The 17,489-nt window shown below is 33.8% G+C and overlaps 1 protein-coding gene across 18 annotated transcripts in view; it reads right to left on the bottom strand.

Annotated features, from left to right (window-relative positions):
- PLCB4 (phospholipase C beta 4) overlaps window positions 1–17,489 on the bottom strand; it is a 517,486-nt gene that overhangs the window by 104,329 nt on the left and 395,668 nt on the right. For 17 of the 18 annotated variants that reach the window (XM_074209475.1, XM_074209467.1, XM_074209461.1 and 14 more), the window contains 3 exons: window positions 17,279–17,369; window positions 11,493–11,588; window positions 4,523–4,623 (listed from right to left, as the gene is read on the bottom strand). In XM_074209475.1, the coding sequence (XP_074065576.1) occupies window positions 4,523–4,623; window positions 11,493–11,588; window positions 17,279–17,369 (288 nt within the window). Of the gene's footprint in view, window positions 1–2,155; window positions 2,189–4,522; window positions 4,624–11,492; window positions 11,589–17,278; window positions 17,370–17,489 lie in introns of all 18 variants that reach the window. The other variant, XM_074209464.1, reaches the window with a different exon arrangement.

Consider the following 17,489-nt stretch of genomic DNA (forward strand, 5'->3'; position numbering starts at 1 on the left):
CTTCCACTGTAACTAATCCCTGAAAATATATTTAAAGGAAAAAAAAACACTTTTCATTTCTTTAATAGTCCTTATTAAACCTAGTATCCCAATACAGATTTTCTTTCTAGTAGAGAATAAATTATATAAAAAAAAGATTAGTATTTTTCCTCATGAATAATATGGGATAAGTTGCAAATAATTTTATTAAGTTATGCATATGTTTTTCTCAAATGCTGGAAGTGTCACATTGAATTAAGAAAAACATAATTGCCTCAGTGCTTTCAAGTTTTCAGTGTTTTCACAAATATCATTTCAATGATCTTTGCAATAGCCCTGCAAGGTAGGTAAAGCAGGATCATCCCCAATTTTGATAAATAAGAAGACTAAGGCACAGAGAGGTTGATTGACTAGCCTGGTGGCATTTAGCAGGTTAGTACAAGAGCTAAGACTAGATCCCTTATTTGCTGATGCTAGTCCTAGGCTTCTTCATTTATTATACTGTGGTAATGACTTGACTTATGTTTATGACTTATGAATGAAGTATCTTCTTAGAATTATATGGCATTTTGCTAAATCTAACAGGTTGGGATTGCATCATTTCACATGGAAAAAGAAAGAGGTAGTCTGTTTGCTTCCCAGAATATTCAGGGCATGAAAATAAAACTTCTAAATAACAAAATTAGTTTTAAACAAATAAAAGGACAATAACTTCACTGAAAACATCGAAAAGTGCTATTTAAAAGTTGAAAAAGGTCCTTGGCTAAGAGACCAAATCCCTGAATTGTGAGTTGTGTTTAACAACACACAACTTCGAGGACATTAACAGGTCTTTTCAGTAACACAAATGACTAAATTCATTTTTAAAAAAGGAGAGAATGAATAAGTCAAATTGGCTGTATGATCCAGCTACCTGGTCAGTTTAGTGCAAAACATATACAAGACTTCTTCACTGCACACCTAAGTTGGTTTCTTTAGCTTGTCTTGAGGTTACTAATCATATCTTCCACTTTTTGTGATTTCTCATAATATTTAGCACAGTTTCTTATAGAGTAAGTGCTCAGTTAGTAGTCACTGATCACAATAATGCCGTACACTCCAAGTATAGACTGAGAAGCATTATTCTTTTTTCTTTCTGTACATAGTAAATGAGGGGATTTGCTTTATTCATCTAACCATTTTTGTAAAAGGGTTTTTTTTTTTGTTTTGTTTTTCAATAAAGATGTGAAGAGTGGAGACATGAGGGAGGGAAGGGAAATTTTCAATAACTGAAATCATTAAAACTGTTAAAATGATGCCCTAATCCTCACATATGTTCATTACACAGTAAATATTATTTTTTTCTTGCCACTAGATTTTTAAAAAAAGGAAAGTGTTAAGATGAATATCCCTATCGCAGACAAGACTGATTTCAGGTTGTGGCTTATGGAATAAGTGCCTTTGCTTTACATTCATTTGGCAAGCACATAATTTTCATCTTTATGAAAAAACAAGAAATTATTATATATTATTAAAAGTAAATTAAGGCAACTTAACACCACAAATGTTCTTTTGCTACAGTTAAATCAATATCTAATCTCTTTTCAAATAAAAAGTACTAATGTTTAATGTAGGGAAGTGCTAGCAATTAATGTTCTTAGGTCAGGTCAATATTTTAGAGTATCAAGAGATTTATGTAGTTCTTTTTATTAACCCAAAGTTTCTTTTAATTTAGTTCCAAGGGAATAGAACTAATTACTTAATGAGTCATTTTTTAAGTTCTTATTTTAATAAGCTGATCTTGAAGGCTTGGGTTTACATAGAGTATAGCACAGCTAAAAGAATACATTCTAATCAATCATGTTCCTTTCTTTAGGGTTAGCCTAGTCCAAATTAATTATTCCCAAGCATGGCCATTACACTTGGTTAATGCATCCTTTTGGTATGATTTCATCAGGCTTTAATCATTTCCATAACTTGGAAGGTTTTTTTTTTAGTATTATGTATTATAAAATATAAATGTTATACCTGAAAATAAGAAATTTAACTTTCTCTGAATAAAGAAGAGCAATTTAAGAACCAAATACTTTCCACGAAAATCTAGATATAGACTTGTGTAAAATTATTCATATAGTAGATTGTTGTTTTTATTAAGTAGAGGAAAGTAGAAATCATAGGGTATTCTTTTTTTTGTTACCTTTTTGTTTTCATGTTCAAGGTCTTCAGCAGCCTAAAGAGAAAAAAAAATGTATTTACCCCTCCAAACTGCAAAAAAAAGAATAAAATTATCCTTTACAGATTTATGTATGTGTGTCAAAAAACACAAATACACATAATATGTCAGAAAATGTGTTTCTTCCAGAATAGGAAGTATTTTCCAAGATTTTTTTCAATATTAAAAAAGAGAAACATTTACAATGTAATGATTTCAAATGTGCCTCAATAGCATGTAAGCTCCTTGAGGTCAATGTCTATATTTAATTTTTCTTTACTATTTCCAGCAGCACAGTGCCTAGTACTTAGTAGGCACTTAATAAATATTAAATAAATTGGCATAAATTAGAAAAAAATAGACAGTAAGGAGGGGTAAGTTAATACTGGTATAATTTTTTAAAGTTATGAATAGACATTAAAATGGACATTTCCTTGGTCAAGGAGAGTCCAGATTTCATTGTACTGATACTGATTTTTTTTACTTAAAGTTTTACTTTTATATTTTGAGGTATAATTTTAAAAGAAAGTTGTTTAGATATGGTTCTAGAGAGAACTATTAAGTAGTCTCTAATAAAAATGATCATGCTTCCCTAATGTGTAGACATATAATAAGCATTAAAATGAAGGACTATTTATCTTAATTTTTTATTTAATGTTAAGAATAGGGTCTGATGAAGATAATTACCATTTGGGTGGGAAGAAGTGCTTCAATTGGGGAAAGACATAAAACCATTTACATTTAGGGTAAGAAGTTCCTCAAGTCAATGAATGGAAGATTGTCCAAAATAGAAACAATCATCTAATTTGAATAAAATAAGTGATTTGAGGCTATAGTTTATGAAATTAGTGTTATATACCCTATTCATTTGGTAAGCACATCTTTTTTGCATTTTTATAAAAATTTGATGTCAGAAGACCTAGATTTAATTTAATTACAATAAAGAATTCTTAAGAATCCCAGTTCTGTTACTTACCATCTGTATGTTATTGGACAAATGATTTAACATCTCTGAGCCTCAGTTTCTTCCTCTGTAAAATTAGGGAATGTTGAACTAGAACAGGGCTTTTTAACCTTTTTTTGTGTCAGGACCTCTTTGGAACTCTGATGAAATCTATGAGACCCTTCTCAGAATAATATGTTAAATACATTAAAGGAACATACATAAGATTTACAAAGTAGACTCTATTAAATGTCATTATCAAAATATTCTTAAAAACAAGTTCATGGACCCAAAGTTAAGGAGTTTCAGACTATATCATTTATAATATCCCTTCCAGATTTGTGTCCCTAGCTCTCAGCACAAAATTTGGCAGAAAACAGAAGCTTAATAAATGCTTATTAATTTGACTTAACTCAATTTTATGCTCCTATGGGCTTGTATTACATGACCAGCCTTGCTATAAAAGTAGTTCATGCTTCTTTTGTTAACTGGATCATTGGGAAGATGTATCTAAAAATAAGAGTATTTATTGCTGAAACACCAGAACAGTGGCCTGAGTGTGAGCAGACCTAGGTTCTGATTGCACTCTTGTATAGACTAGCTATGTAATGTTAGGCAAATTATTTATCCTTTCTTTGAAGCTTTCATATCCATATAGAGTTTACAGTAAACAACTTCTAATACTTTTCAGTCATTTTGGGGGGATGGGGGGATGTCTGTGATTACATTTGGGCCCTATTTTCTATCCTGAAAAAGGTTCAATGTTTTAGAGACTGTTTTGGTATTCTGGTACCACTTTGATCTTTATTTTCGTCTACCCTATGAGACAGATACTTCACTAGTAGTCTGACAGTCCATGTTGACTCAAGTACCTTGCTATCCTACACAGCTACAAAAGGTCAGCTACACCAACTGAACTCTGTGTATGGTTTTTTCTTCACATAGTAATTGGTTTCAAAATCAAGAGAAAAGGACTTGAGTAATAATATGAAGGACAATGCCAGATGGACCTTGATTGCCTTAGCACAATGACTGGTTCACATAAATTTAATACATGTTTATTGACTGACTGATTTATTTTTAACATGATAATGATACCAGGGAATAATTCAGTATTCTCTTAAAATTACTACTGTGTGTGTCTTGAGTTAGGACTCAAAAGTTTCCCCCCTAAAAGAACTTCCTTTTTCTAGATAGTTTAGACAGAACTTTATTTAAACAGCAACTTTATTTTCTTATGAGTTAAATTTCTTCAGTTTCAGAGCAAACAGCTTCTCTTAAGATTCATAGCCAAAAAACCCCCAAAATAAAAAAAACCACACACACACACACACACACACACAAAAACACAGACACACACATACACACACACACACACACACACAATTGGAAAGAATACAGATGCCAACCTTCTTTACACTATTTGCAACAGCTTCCTTTTGACTGAAATCATCAGCAGAGAGTTCACTTCCAAATTTGAATTCTGGGTGAGCTTCCTCCTCTTGGTCAACTAAGTAAAAGAGAAAAAATGATTAAAATAACAAATAAGGAAGAGTTAGGTTGTCAGGCATTATTCAAGTGCTTGGGTATGAGATGGTGGTTAAAGGGAAAGAATAATGGTGCCAAATCAGAAGAGGTCTCCAAAACATGTGGTTCTGATTTTAAAACTGAAATGACATCAACTATGCAAGGATAAGAATGCCAATTCCATTTCAGTGAAATATGAATATTAAAAGTTTAATTTTCAAATGTCTCTGCTATATTTAAGGCTAAAACATCACAGACCTTTTAAGGTATCTAGTTGCATACATGCACACACACACACACACACACACACACACACTTTAACCCCAATTTCATAGATCTAACAATATTGAGAAAAATGCTGAAAATTTCTATTGGGATTTCAGGGTTGTCCAATGAAGTGAAAGACTTGGGAAAATGTGCTAAAGCAAATGTGGTCTAAGACTATCTATAATTGGTATAAAGCTGGACAATAGAGAGCAAAAGAGCAGAGAGGATAGTGAATTAGGACGGTTGTGATATTGTAACTATTTCTGATTAGTAAAAATAATAAAATTTAATATCTTAATTGTATTTTAATATTTGCAAAATACTTTATGCATATTATCTCATTTGTTTCTCACAAATCTTTAATAATGTTGCTATTATGCCATTTTAAGAGGAAACTGAGTTTAACAAAGGTAGTGAGTGTCTGAGGTGGGATTTGTTCACATCTTATTAATTTTAGGTATAGAACTTAGGCTACTATACCAGGTTATGTCTATAATATTTTTAGTCTTTCATTTTAAAGATGCTCACATTAAAGCCTTGAGATTAACATTTTAAATAATCTAAAAGTTAGAACTTTGACTTATGGCAGGTGACCATAAGTAGATATGAACAGTGTGACTCCAAGGTAGGTATTCTTTCAGTTTTGTCTTTGGATCATCAGATAACCTATCACACACACACACACACACACACACACACACACACACACACACACATTAATCAATCAACAAGTATCGATCAATTGTCTTCTAGTCTATGCTAGGCAGTGCACCAACTGCTCGGGATATAAAGATGGAAACAACTGCTATTCTCAAGGAGTTTACATTCTAATGAACAAATAGCAAAGAGTGGAGATTTAACAAGTGCTTGTTGAATTGAACTGAATTACATGAATTGTGTAACTTTTTATTTTTAATTCTATAAGTAAACCAAGGAAAATGTTATCTAGCTTCACAGTCATTAATTCATTTAAGACTCTCCATAGCCTGACTCCAACCATTTCTCTCACTTCTACTCTTGAGAATTTTCTCTTTCAGCCAAACCAAACTCTTCACTAGCCCTCAGGGATGCCACACTCACTCCCAAATGCAAATCTTTTCAGATGCTACTTTCTAGCTTGAAATGTCCTTGACCTAGTGAATCCTATTGCTCCTTTGGGGTTTCACAATATTTCTGAGACCTTCCCCAGTTACTGCTGGCCATGGAGAGCTCTCCTATATCTGCCTCCTCTGGCTCCACTCCTCTTGGCCCAATATCTTAACTATATCATATATGCTTATCTTGGTCAACTAATTGGGCTGTAAGTTCCTTGAATAGAGGGAGAAAAAATTTCTTTTTCTGTTTTCTCTGACATCTAGATAGTATGCAGAAGCTATTTAATAAGCTTAATTGACCGAGTTGAATAAATGAACAAATATTTTTGTGAATTTCAAATACTGAAAAATTTCTTCTGATCTTCAAGCTAGACCTAACTTTTATAATTTTGTCACATTGGTTCTCAAGTAATTCAATATATAACTTGTATTACAGGGTGTTATGAAATTAGATTCAGTCTTAGTAGCAGGCTTCACTTCCTGTTAGCTTCTGCCATTCTTCAGTTGATTGGGTCCTGCCCTCTTGAACTATGTTACATTATAATATTTTGCCAAGATGATACTCAAATGATTCAACAGAATTGAAGAAAAGTATTGGTGAGAGAATCTAAGAACTATGCCAAGACTTTGGGCAACAGTCGTGTGCTACCACCAATATTCATTGCTCCAAGGAGAATTCGTGGATCACTCTGATTAAGAAAGGGCATTGATAAGTTAAACAGTATCTACAAGAGGGTAAGTAGGGTGATGTAGGGCCTTAAGATCATGTTTCATAAGGACTGACTGAGAAAAGTGGGGATATAGGTAGGTCTCTATTAGAGTGACTATTGAATCCTCCAAAGTGAATATTTTGTTAAATTTATACTGTATATTTTATATTTTGACTGACTGGAGCCAACAATGGTATTTTATGTAAATATAATGTTGAATCATGTGAATTTGAATGTATTTTACCACTTCAGTGATTCATTGTCTCTGGTACTTTGCTATATAAACTTGGGGAAGTCACAGGGGAGGCATAAAAACTGTTTTCATATATTTGAAGGACTAATGTGTGGAACAAAGATTACATTGTGTGTCTCTGTTTATGTGTGTGTGTGTGTGTGAGAGAGAGAGAGAGAGAGAGAGAGAGAGAGAGAGAGAGAGAGAGAGAGAAATAATAGAATGAGGAACAACATGAGGATATTGTTGAGTCAATTTCAAGTAGATGTAAAGAAAGTGTAAATGTTAGACTTCCTATCTAACAACCTAACATCAAGAACTATCCAAAAAACAATATAAACAGGTTGCCTATTGAGTTAATGGATCTCAAATACATTTGAGGGAATGTCGTAGAGAGGATTCTTTGAAAGTAAAAGTGAGACTAGATTACATTTGGAGTCCCTTGGCTCCCTGGATCAATGATCCTGCACAATTCAGTTAACAGTTAAAAAATACTTATTAAGCACTTACATGGAGTAGGTAGTGTGCCAAAGCAAATAAAGGTCAAACTAGCCCCTGCTCTTGAGGAGCTTATATTCTAAATGTGAAGACAAAATGACAACAGGATATTCATGAAGGGCAATATGAGAAGAGAAGATAGTAGCAGCAGGGGTAAAGAGAAGTGAACGATAGACTGAAAATGACCTGAAGGTAAGGTTTGGCCTAATTCTCGAAGGAAGTAAGGGAAACTATCAGGTGAAGAAGGGAGAGAATTACAGGTATTAGAAAGGCATAGGTAAAGAGATGGAAGAGAGACTTGTGCTTGAGGAAATGTAAGCAGGCCAGTGTTTTTTACAAAGAACATAGAAAAGTACTATAAGAATGGAAAGGTAGATAAGGGTCAGGTTATAAAGCACTTTAATTGCCAAAATATCAGGTAGATAAAAGGAAATATACAGAAATTTATAGGGCAGCATATGACAGTCACATCTATGCTTTTGAAAACATTGGCAGCTGATTGGAGCAGTGGAAGACCTGAGAACAGTCAGAGGGCTACTGTGAATAGTCCTGTGATAAAGACTTGAACTAAGTTAGTTTATGGCTGTACAAGTACAAAAGGGACAAGTATAAAATTCTGTGAAAGCAGAACTTAAGAAAGGATTGGATATGGAGGGTAAGAGGGAGAAACTGAGAATGATACCCAGGTTGTGTGGTTTCCTCAATAGTGGCAAGTTCAGAAAATGGGGAAAGATCATGGATTCTTTTTTGGACATGAGTTTCAGAGATGTCCAAATAATATTTTGCAGTGTAGCAATATAAGCAGGGGAGAGGTCTGAGGGTTTTATTGTTGCTCCTGAGTTTTGAAGATCATATGACTTTTTAAATTATTACAAGCATGGGAAAAGTTAGAAAAACAGTCATTGGTTTGCTATGGAGTTGAATTTATCATGGAGAAGAATACAACTATGGATTGTTTAGTGGGGAGTAGTGATCCTGAACTAATTGTATGACATCAAGCAAATTACTTAACTTCTCTAAGCCTTCCTAATTATCCTTCAAAATTTCATAATTTTGACCCTTTCTCAGTCTAGATGAGAATGTATCTGTGGGCCTCTTTTGAGCTCTTTTGACAAAAAATATTCTTTGCGTTTGTGTCAAAAGTCTTAGTGTAGTTTTAAGCTACAAATGCCCTGATTTTTTTGGTATACCCCATATAATCCCAACCTGTTAATATTATTGGACATCTAAGAGGCAGAGTGCCTGGGGTAAGGAAGACAAGTTCAAATCTGGCCTTATATACTTGTTTACCTCAGTTTCCTCATTTGTAAAATGAGTTGGAGAAGGGAATAGTAAAGCAGTATACTTGCCAAGACAACCCCAAATTGAGTTTTGAAGAGTTGGACCCTATTGAAAAATGACTGAAAACAATTATTGTCATGAAATATTGGAATTACTCATGATCCAGCTAAATGCCAATTTTCTATCATCTTGTTTACCAACTCCAATGGTCCATTTCATTCCTGTAATTTGCATATTTTGAAACTCTTCAATAATGCACTTCAAAACAAACAATAAGTCTGTCCACCCATATAAAGTAGAAAAACAAAACTGTGACTTTACTTTATATAATAAAAGAGAGAGATGGTCAGATGTTCTATTTTCAAGAGACAAATCATATTGTTATTACTTATGTGAAGGTAGGAATGTCCTTTAATCTTTTGGGAATCTTGGTTTCCTTATTTTAAAGTGGTCAAAATAATTTTCAGTATCAGAATTGAACAGGACCTCCAAGACTAATTTATCTAGAATCCTTTCTAAAACATATCCAACAAGTTAGTCAATTAATCTATCAGTTTAGAATGTAAGCTCTTAAGGGCAGGGTCAATTTAGGTGGCACTAAAGATAAGAGCATTGGACTTGGAGTCAGAGAAATCTGAGTTTAAATGCAGTCTTAGAAACTTACTGGCTGTGTGACACTGGACAAGTCACTTATGCTCTGTCTACTTCAGTTTCCTCAACTGTAAAATGAAGATAACAATAGCAACCACCTCCCACAACTCTAGTGAAGAACAAATAACTGTAAAAGAGTTTAGCACAGTTCCTGTAAAACAGTAAGTGGGGCACCTAGGTGGTGCAGTGAATAGAGCATGGGCCTTGGAGTCAGAAGGATGGGAGTTTGAATCTGGCCTCAAATACTTTCCTCTTCCTAACTGTGTGACCTTGGACAAGTCACTTAACTCTGACTGCCTCATACCCAGGGTTATCTATAGTCATTCTGATTCATATCTGGTCACTGGACCCAGATGGCTCTGGAGGAGAAAGTGAGACTGGTGACTTAGCACAGTAGCTCCCTCACTCAAATCCAGTTCATGTGCTTGTCATGGATCACCTCCCCTGATCATTATTATAAAACAATAAGCATTTATTAATGTTTACTCCCTTTCCCAAAGATTAATAGTACATAGAAAACTCTTCATGAAATGCTTTTACATTCTTTCATGCATTTATTCACTTAATGAGTTTATGGATCTTCATATAGATCCTTTTTAGATAAAAGTCATCATTTGCTTTATTGAAATGGTTTCTCTTTCTCTTTTATGAATTTAATTTATGAGAACTTCCCAACTTTTCTGGACTGTTTGCAGAGAACTTTAGTCCAAGGGACACCTTTCTTTTTATTGGACCCTGAAATTGGGTCACGCAAAGTCTATGTTTCAGGTCAGACTGTGCCCAGATTTTCTTATCTATAAACCAAGTTTAGGCTTCTGGGCAATGAGGTGGATTAGTTGGTAAGAACAATGGACCTGGAGTCAGGTTGAGTTTAAATCTAATCTCAAGTGTTTACCAGCTAAGTGATCTTATTATAAAGTCTTTTAACCTGCCTCCCAGGGTTGTTGTGATGATCAAATGATAAAATTTTTGTTATATAAAACTTGTAAGTTATATATTTATAGGTTTTGCTAATCTTAAAGTGCATCTGACACTAATTATTGCTAGTGTTATCTGGATAATGTTAGCTGTTATTACTGTTGTTATTATGTGTCTTCTCCTCAAGGTCTGCATTATTGCTTCTTAAAACCCAACTCCTCATTACTAGAGTGACAAGTTGGATTAACAACTCTCTTGATGCTTCCCCTTTCCAAAAAGAAAGATAGCATTATAGCAAAGAAATAAATTACTGCTTCAGCTTTTAGTCTTTATATACTACTAATCTCAGGGTAAATGTAAAGTAAATGTTTTGTAAATTATAACGGAGTATAAAAGTGTAGGTTATTTTCATTATGGATATTATAGTCCAATAAAAATCTGCTTTAGCTTCATTATCTCAACTAAAATGACTTGGGGCCATCAGAAGTCATATTTATCCAAATAATTGTCATATTTCTTCAGTTCACTTTCTATCCGTTGCATCCAAATCTTCATGACCCTATTTGGAGCTTTCTTGGCAAAGATAATGGAGGATTTGCCATTTCTTTCTCTCTTCATTTTAGAGATAAAGCAATTGAGGCAAACAGGGTTGAGTGATTTGCCCAGGATTATACCACTAGTTAGTGTTCAAATCTAGATTCGAACTCAAGTCTTCTTGATTCCAGGCCTAGCACTCTATCTTACACTATCTTACCTGTCCTATATATATATAATTTCTCTACTTGTATTTGCATTTCCATTTTCCTCACTTTGATTCATTCAAAGTTGATATAAATAAAAACTGGAATTCATATTTCTGTTAATAGGCAAAACATAAGTGCATGGGGTTGTTTTTGTTGATCCTCTACCTTCTCCTGAAAATGCTTCAGGGATTTTCAGCCTCTGAATTTGTGCCCAACAGTCGAATCCACAGGGGGAAGGAAGATGGATCATCTCTGACAATCTGAATAATATAGTAACATTTTGGCTTTGAAGAACATCAAGATATCAGATTGGTACATGATGTCTAACAAATATAATGGATTAAAAGGTCATTTGTACACTTTGATTAATTAAGTTAAAAAGTCAGTTTCAATGCTCTTACCTCACTTAAATGTATCCTTTTCAAAGTACTCAAAAAACAAAGTATTTAAAAACTCACCACATTCTATTTCTTCTTCATTGTCATCTTCTAAGATATTTACTGGAGCTGCTGATTCTCCAGCTTCCATCATACTTTTTAAAGCTTCAAGCTGTTCTGTTAAAAAAAAAAGCTTAATTAAATCACATGTCATGAGTACATGCTTTGTAATGCCTTATAGAAAAGAATAGGGATAAGGATAAGTAACATTAGAATGAGTGTAGCTGTCAGTCAGATAGTTTGAGTACTCCATGTTTATCTTTAGGGAAGCTAATGTAAAGGAGGATATTTCTTTAAATTCATATTTATTTATATATTTACTTAGGATTTTTATTCTCACATATTTAGGAGGTGTCCACTGTTATTCATCTGTTTGTTCTTGTTTTTTTCAGATCCATGTCTCTGGTCAATGTAATCTAGTTCTCAACCTCTCTTACCTGGTATCTTCTAATTTCTTATTTCTGACTCAGCCTAACCACCTCTGATAATTCCTTCCTTAGTCCTTTCTATTGTTCCTTACATAATTCCAATCCTATTGGAAATAAGCTCTCTCACACACACACTAATTTTTGCCTTGAACACACTACCATTTCAATCTTCTCCATCGGACACTTTGTTTATTCCCAACAAGTCAAAGAGTCAAATGGAGGTTCAACTCTCTCCTATTCTTATACTGATAATTTCAGATAACTGTTCTGTGGTTATTCAACACCTTAATTTTTGGGAAAAAGTATTTTGGGGGTGGTAAGTAAATAAGTATCTATATAGTGCCAGAACCTGTGCTGAGCACTTTAACTGTATCCTCACAAAAAGCCTGAAAAGTAGATGCTGTTACTGCCTCCCCATTTTAGAATTGAGGAAATTGAGGTAAATGGAAGTTTAATGACTTGGTAATCATTAATGACTAATGATAATATTTCTCCTCATCTTCAACAACCTTATGTACTAATCTCTGATACCTTTTTCACTTCTTTTTTAAAAATTCTCTTAAATTCAATTAAATATTTCTCAAACACATGTAAAATTTTAATTTTTTCCTTTCAATTTTGAGTTCCACATTCTCTCCCATCCACCCACCTATCCATCCCCTCTCTTTGAGCAGGAAAACAAATTTATATAAATACATGTGAAGTCATGGAAAATATATCTCCATATTAGCTAAATTGTGAAAGAAACCTCAAACAAATAAGACAATAAAAATAAATAAAGTGAAAAAAGTATCTTTTATCCTACATTCAAAATTTATCAGTTATCTCTCTAGAGGTGGACAGCATATTTCTTCAAAGGTCCTTTGGAATTGTCTTGGGTAATTGGTTTGATCAGAGTATCAAATTTTGCTAGTACAGTGTACAATGTTTGGGTTCTACACAAAAAAGCATACTGCTCATCATATTTTATTGCACAATAATATTCTATCACAATTCCAAAACACAACTTACTTTTTCAGTCAGTCCACAATTGATGGGCATCTCCTCATTTTCTAATTCTTTGTCACCACAAAAAGAACTGATATAAAATATTTTTGTACAAATTTCCCTTTTTTATCTCTTTGGGTTATATATATGCCTGGTAGTGGTATTTCTGCGTCAAAGATTATGCACAGTTTCATAGCCCTTTGAACATGGTTCAAAACTGTTCTCCAGAATGGGTTGGACTAAGTTCACAATTTGACTGGCAGTGAATTAGTGTTCCAATTTTTCCATATCCCCTCTAGTATTTCTCATTTTTCCTGCTGTATTGAGGTAGCCAAGGTGGCATCTCAAAGGTGGTATCTCGGAAGTGTGCATTTGTCTAATCAGTAGTTTTTCATGTGACTACTGGTCGCTCTGATTTCTTCTAAAAACTTTTTGTTCATATACTTTAACCATTTATCAACTGAGGAATTGTTCTTATTTTTTTATAAATTTGACACAGTTCTCTATATATTTGAAAAATGTAGACATTATTAGAGATATTTGTCATAATTTGCGTTTCTAGTTTGCAGTTTTCTTTCTAAATGTGCATGTATTAGTTTTGTTTGTACAAAAGCTTTTTAATTTAATGCTATCAAAATTATCTATTTTATTTCCTAATTCTATCTCTTATTTGACTATAAACTTTTCCCTTATTCATAATTCTGACTGGTATCTATGTTTTCCTAATTTACTTATGATATCATCCTTTGACTATCCATTTTGACTCATTTTAGTATACTCACACTGTAGTATGAGATGTTGATCCATATCTAGTTTCTACTAAACTGCTTTCTAATTTTCCCAATAATTTTTGTTCATTGTTGAGTTCTTACCCTTAAAGCTTGGATCTTTTGTGTTTATCAAGCCCTAGATTATTGTGATCATGTACTACAATGCATTGTGTAACTAATATATTCCACTCATCTATCACTCTATTTCTTAAGCAGTACCAGATTGTTTTGACGGTTACCACTTTGTAATATAGATAGAAATCTGAAAATGCTAGACTACCTTTCTTAACCTTTTTTTTCCATTGATCCCCTTTATATTCTTGTCCTTTTGTTTTTCCAGATGAATTTCGCTATCATTTTTTCTCCTTCTATAAAATAATTCCTTGGTAATTTCATTGGAATGGCACTTAAAAAGTAAATTATATTAGATAGAATTGTCATTTTATTATACTGGTTCAACTTACCTATAAGCAATTAATATTTCTCCAAATATTTAAGTATATCTTTACTTGTGTAAAAGGCATTTTGGAACTGTGTTCTTATAATACTTGCAGAAAGATTCCCAAGTATATTATATTGTCTGTAGTTAATTTAAGTGGGATTTCTCTTTCTATCTCTTGCTGCTGGGTTTTGTTGGTATTTTTTCACTTTCCTTAATGATTCCAGTTTTTTACTAAAACTATTTTAACAAATGGCTTATGCTTCATCTCATCCTCTGACCTTTATTCCCTTTTGCACAACCTTTGTTTCTTTCTGCATTGAACTTGATTTAATTCTCTTTAATGACTCTTTCCATCTAACTACTAATACACTCAGGTGTTGATATTCTAAAAATAGAAATTCAGCCCAGCTATTGACTTAAATTCTCTTTCTTGGTTGCCAAACTTACCAAAAGAGTTGATGTTGTTTATTTCTATGCATCTCTAAGCTTTGAATTTTCAGTTCTTTTCCATTTGACTTCCACCTCTAAAACCATGAAAGTCATAACTGACCTACTCTGTCAAATTTAACTTTATCCCCTTGTTTTTGTGTACTTGAATTTTCTTTATTTGTCTCTATTGACCATCACCTGTTTACACTCCTCCCTTGGGTCTCTGTATACTTACAATTGTTCTCTTTCTACCTCTCTACCATTTTCATAGGCTCTACTTATTCTCTGCCCTAAATGAATGTGTTCTCCAAAGTACCATTGACTTTCTTCTCCTTTCATTCGCTCCCTTGGAGGGGGGAACAGGGTCTCATTAGTAATAATAATAATGATATTAACAAAGAAGGTTAAATTAGGTATATATTATGAATAATCATTATTATTGATCTATACGAAGGCCTAGGTAGTGCAATAGATCACAATCCTTAGTGTAAAACTCACCTCTGACACATATAGGCTATGTGAACAGTTCACTTTTCAGTGCCTTGACATATTGTGAGAAGCCCAAACATGATGGCCCTTCACTACTAATGTACTTGGGGAGGCTAGGTGGCACAGTGGATAGAGTACTGGCCCTGGAGTCAGGAGTACCTGAGTTCAAATCCGGCTCAGACACATAATAATTACCTAGCTGTGTGGCCTTGGGAAAGCCACTTAATTCCATTGCCTTGCAAAAACCAAAAAAAAAAAAAAAATAATGTCCTGTGTTATACCCCATCAGTCTTTTTCTAGTCCATTAATTCTGAACTGCCAATTATCACTGTAGAAAAGTCATTCCCTGTACTCCACTGCCTATTCACTTATTCAGTCCAACATCATGCCAGTCTAGATCCACATGTCCCTTTCACTGAATTTAGTGGGATGTTTAATCTATAGTTAAGAAGCTTGTTTTCATTTTAAACCTTTACCTTTCTCACTCTTTCCATCTTCTTATGCTCATTGAGTGTAGAAATTCCCTAAAGAAGTCACAACATTCCTGACCAGGCTTTTCAACACTGGTCACTTTTTAATTATACCCAACTCATCAGTCCTGTTGGTAGTTGGAATACTTCATTGCCACTTCTAGTGAATAACTTATTTAATATATATTTATCACTCAATCAAGATTCTGATAGCTATTTCTATTGACCCTTAGAACATTCTCTTTCCTTTCGCAAAAAATTCAGTGCCTGTTTCAAAATCTTTCCCCCCATCTCCTGCCCTTGGTTGGTTCTTGTACTTCATTATCAAAGAAGACCAAAATGACATCATTATATTTGAGAAAAATTACTGTTATTGATCAGTCCATTGTGAGCTCAAAATACTCTACCATAGGTTGGGCACAAATAGTCCATGTGAACATTTGGGTGGGTACTGTAAGCTTACAGATGTCACATAACCTTCTGCCCTTACACAATGTTGATACTTCCATACCCTAACTTTCCAGTTTCCAAATTTATTTATTTCCCAAGACCTACTCTTCTATTCCACCTCAACTACACACAGAAATGGTCACATGCTTGACCATGACCCACAAAGTGTGCTGGACATCATACACGATCTTTATGAACTCAGAAGTTCCCACACGTGACTATGATTTTTTATCATTTTGTTTGCTGCTGTGTTAAAACTCCAACTCCTTTTTTCATATCAACAGTGTCCACCAACTCTTCTCCTCTTTCAGTTCACTCTGAAATCATTACTCTTGGCTTGGCTCTACAGTTCAATGCTCATCTCAAGTCTCTTGAGTCTTTGTCCAATCAAAGATCTCACCAAGACAAGCTCTGGCTTTGAAGAACTCTCTATTGCTTATCAAAGTTGGAGAAAATCATGAAACTGCCTTGATTGTATGAACTACAAAATGCAGTTTCAATTGGTCCTCAATTGGTCCTCAATTGACCTCATTAGGTCAGGTCAATCTTTTAAAACCTACTTATTTCACCAGAGGATTTTCACTCTTAAAACTCCACCCCTCTCTCTCTCAGCTTAACACTTTGCCTCATTTTTAAGTAAAGTGATTGAGGCCACTCACTGAGTTGCTCTCTTAGTCCCTTCTCCTCACCTCATACCATTCCTTGCTCTTTCTACTATTTCCTCCTTCACACCCAACTCACAAAATAAGGGGCCCTTCTTCTTGCCAAGGCAAACCCTTCTATATCCCTAGTCTCCCAATTATCTTCAATATTCCTTTCTCCTGGCTGCTTCCCTACTGTCTAAGTTTGAGAAATGAGATCATTCTGCAGCAGTGAAGGGCAGCATCAGGTTAATCATATGCTTTCATCAAAATGGCTCAAACCAGAAAATTCAGCATAAACAACTTTGAAGATAGTAAATGTGCAACTTATGCACTGGGACACAAAGTATTAATGCCAGTATTATATCATCTGTAGTTATTTATTCCCTGACCTGACAGGAGGATCAGGAGGAAAAAAATATGGAAACTAGAGTCTTAAAGAATATTTTTAAGGAAATAATACTCAGAATTCAAAAGTATAAAACTCCCTTGAAAGCAAATAAGGATAACTTATGCTAAATTTATCAAGAACCTTGAAAATTTAGTTTACTGACAAATTACAAAATAAAATTTATTAACAACACTTAAGAGATGTGAAGTTGAAAAAAAAGATGAAATATATTCCTATATGGACACTCACCTTGTCCAGACACATAAAGCATATTTGTTTTCATTGGTAGAGAGGTATACACTTGACTTACTTTTTTCCACCTCAGGTTTCAGTCTTTTGTTTTTGATAAGGATTTTTCTTTTGAGGTCATTAGGAGATGGTAATGTTCTTCCTGGTTCAAGCTAAAATATCAAAGAAAGATACATATATATATATATATATATATATATATCAATAATCATGCTCTACAGCTAAATATTAACAGAACCCCCCAGATTCAGACTGAAGACAAATATTAATAA

Source organism: Macrotis lagotis, chromosome 1 (assembly GCF_037893015.1).
Source record: "Macrotis lagotis isolate mMagLag1 chromosome 1, bilby.v1.9.chrom.fasta, whole genome shotgun sequence".
Classification (NCBI taxonomy): Eukaryota; Metazoa; Chordata; class Mammalia; order Peramelemorphia; family Peramelidae; genus Macrotis; species Macrotis lagotis.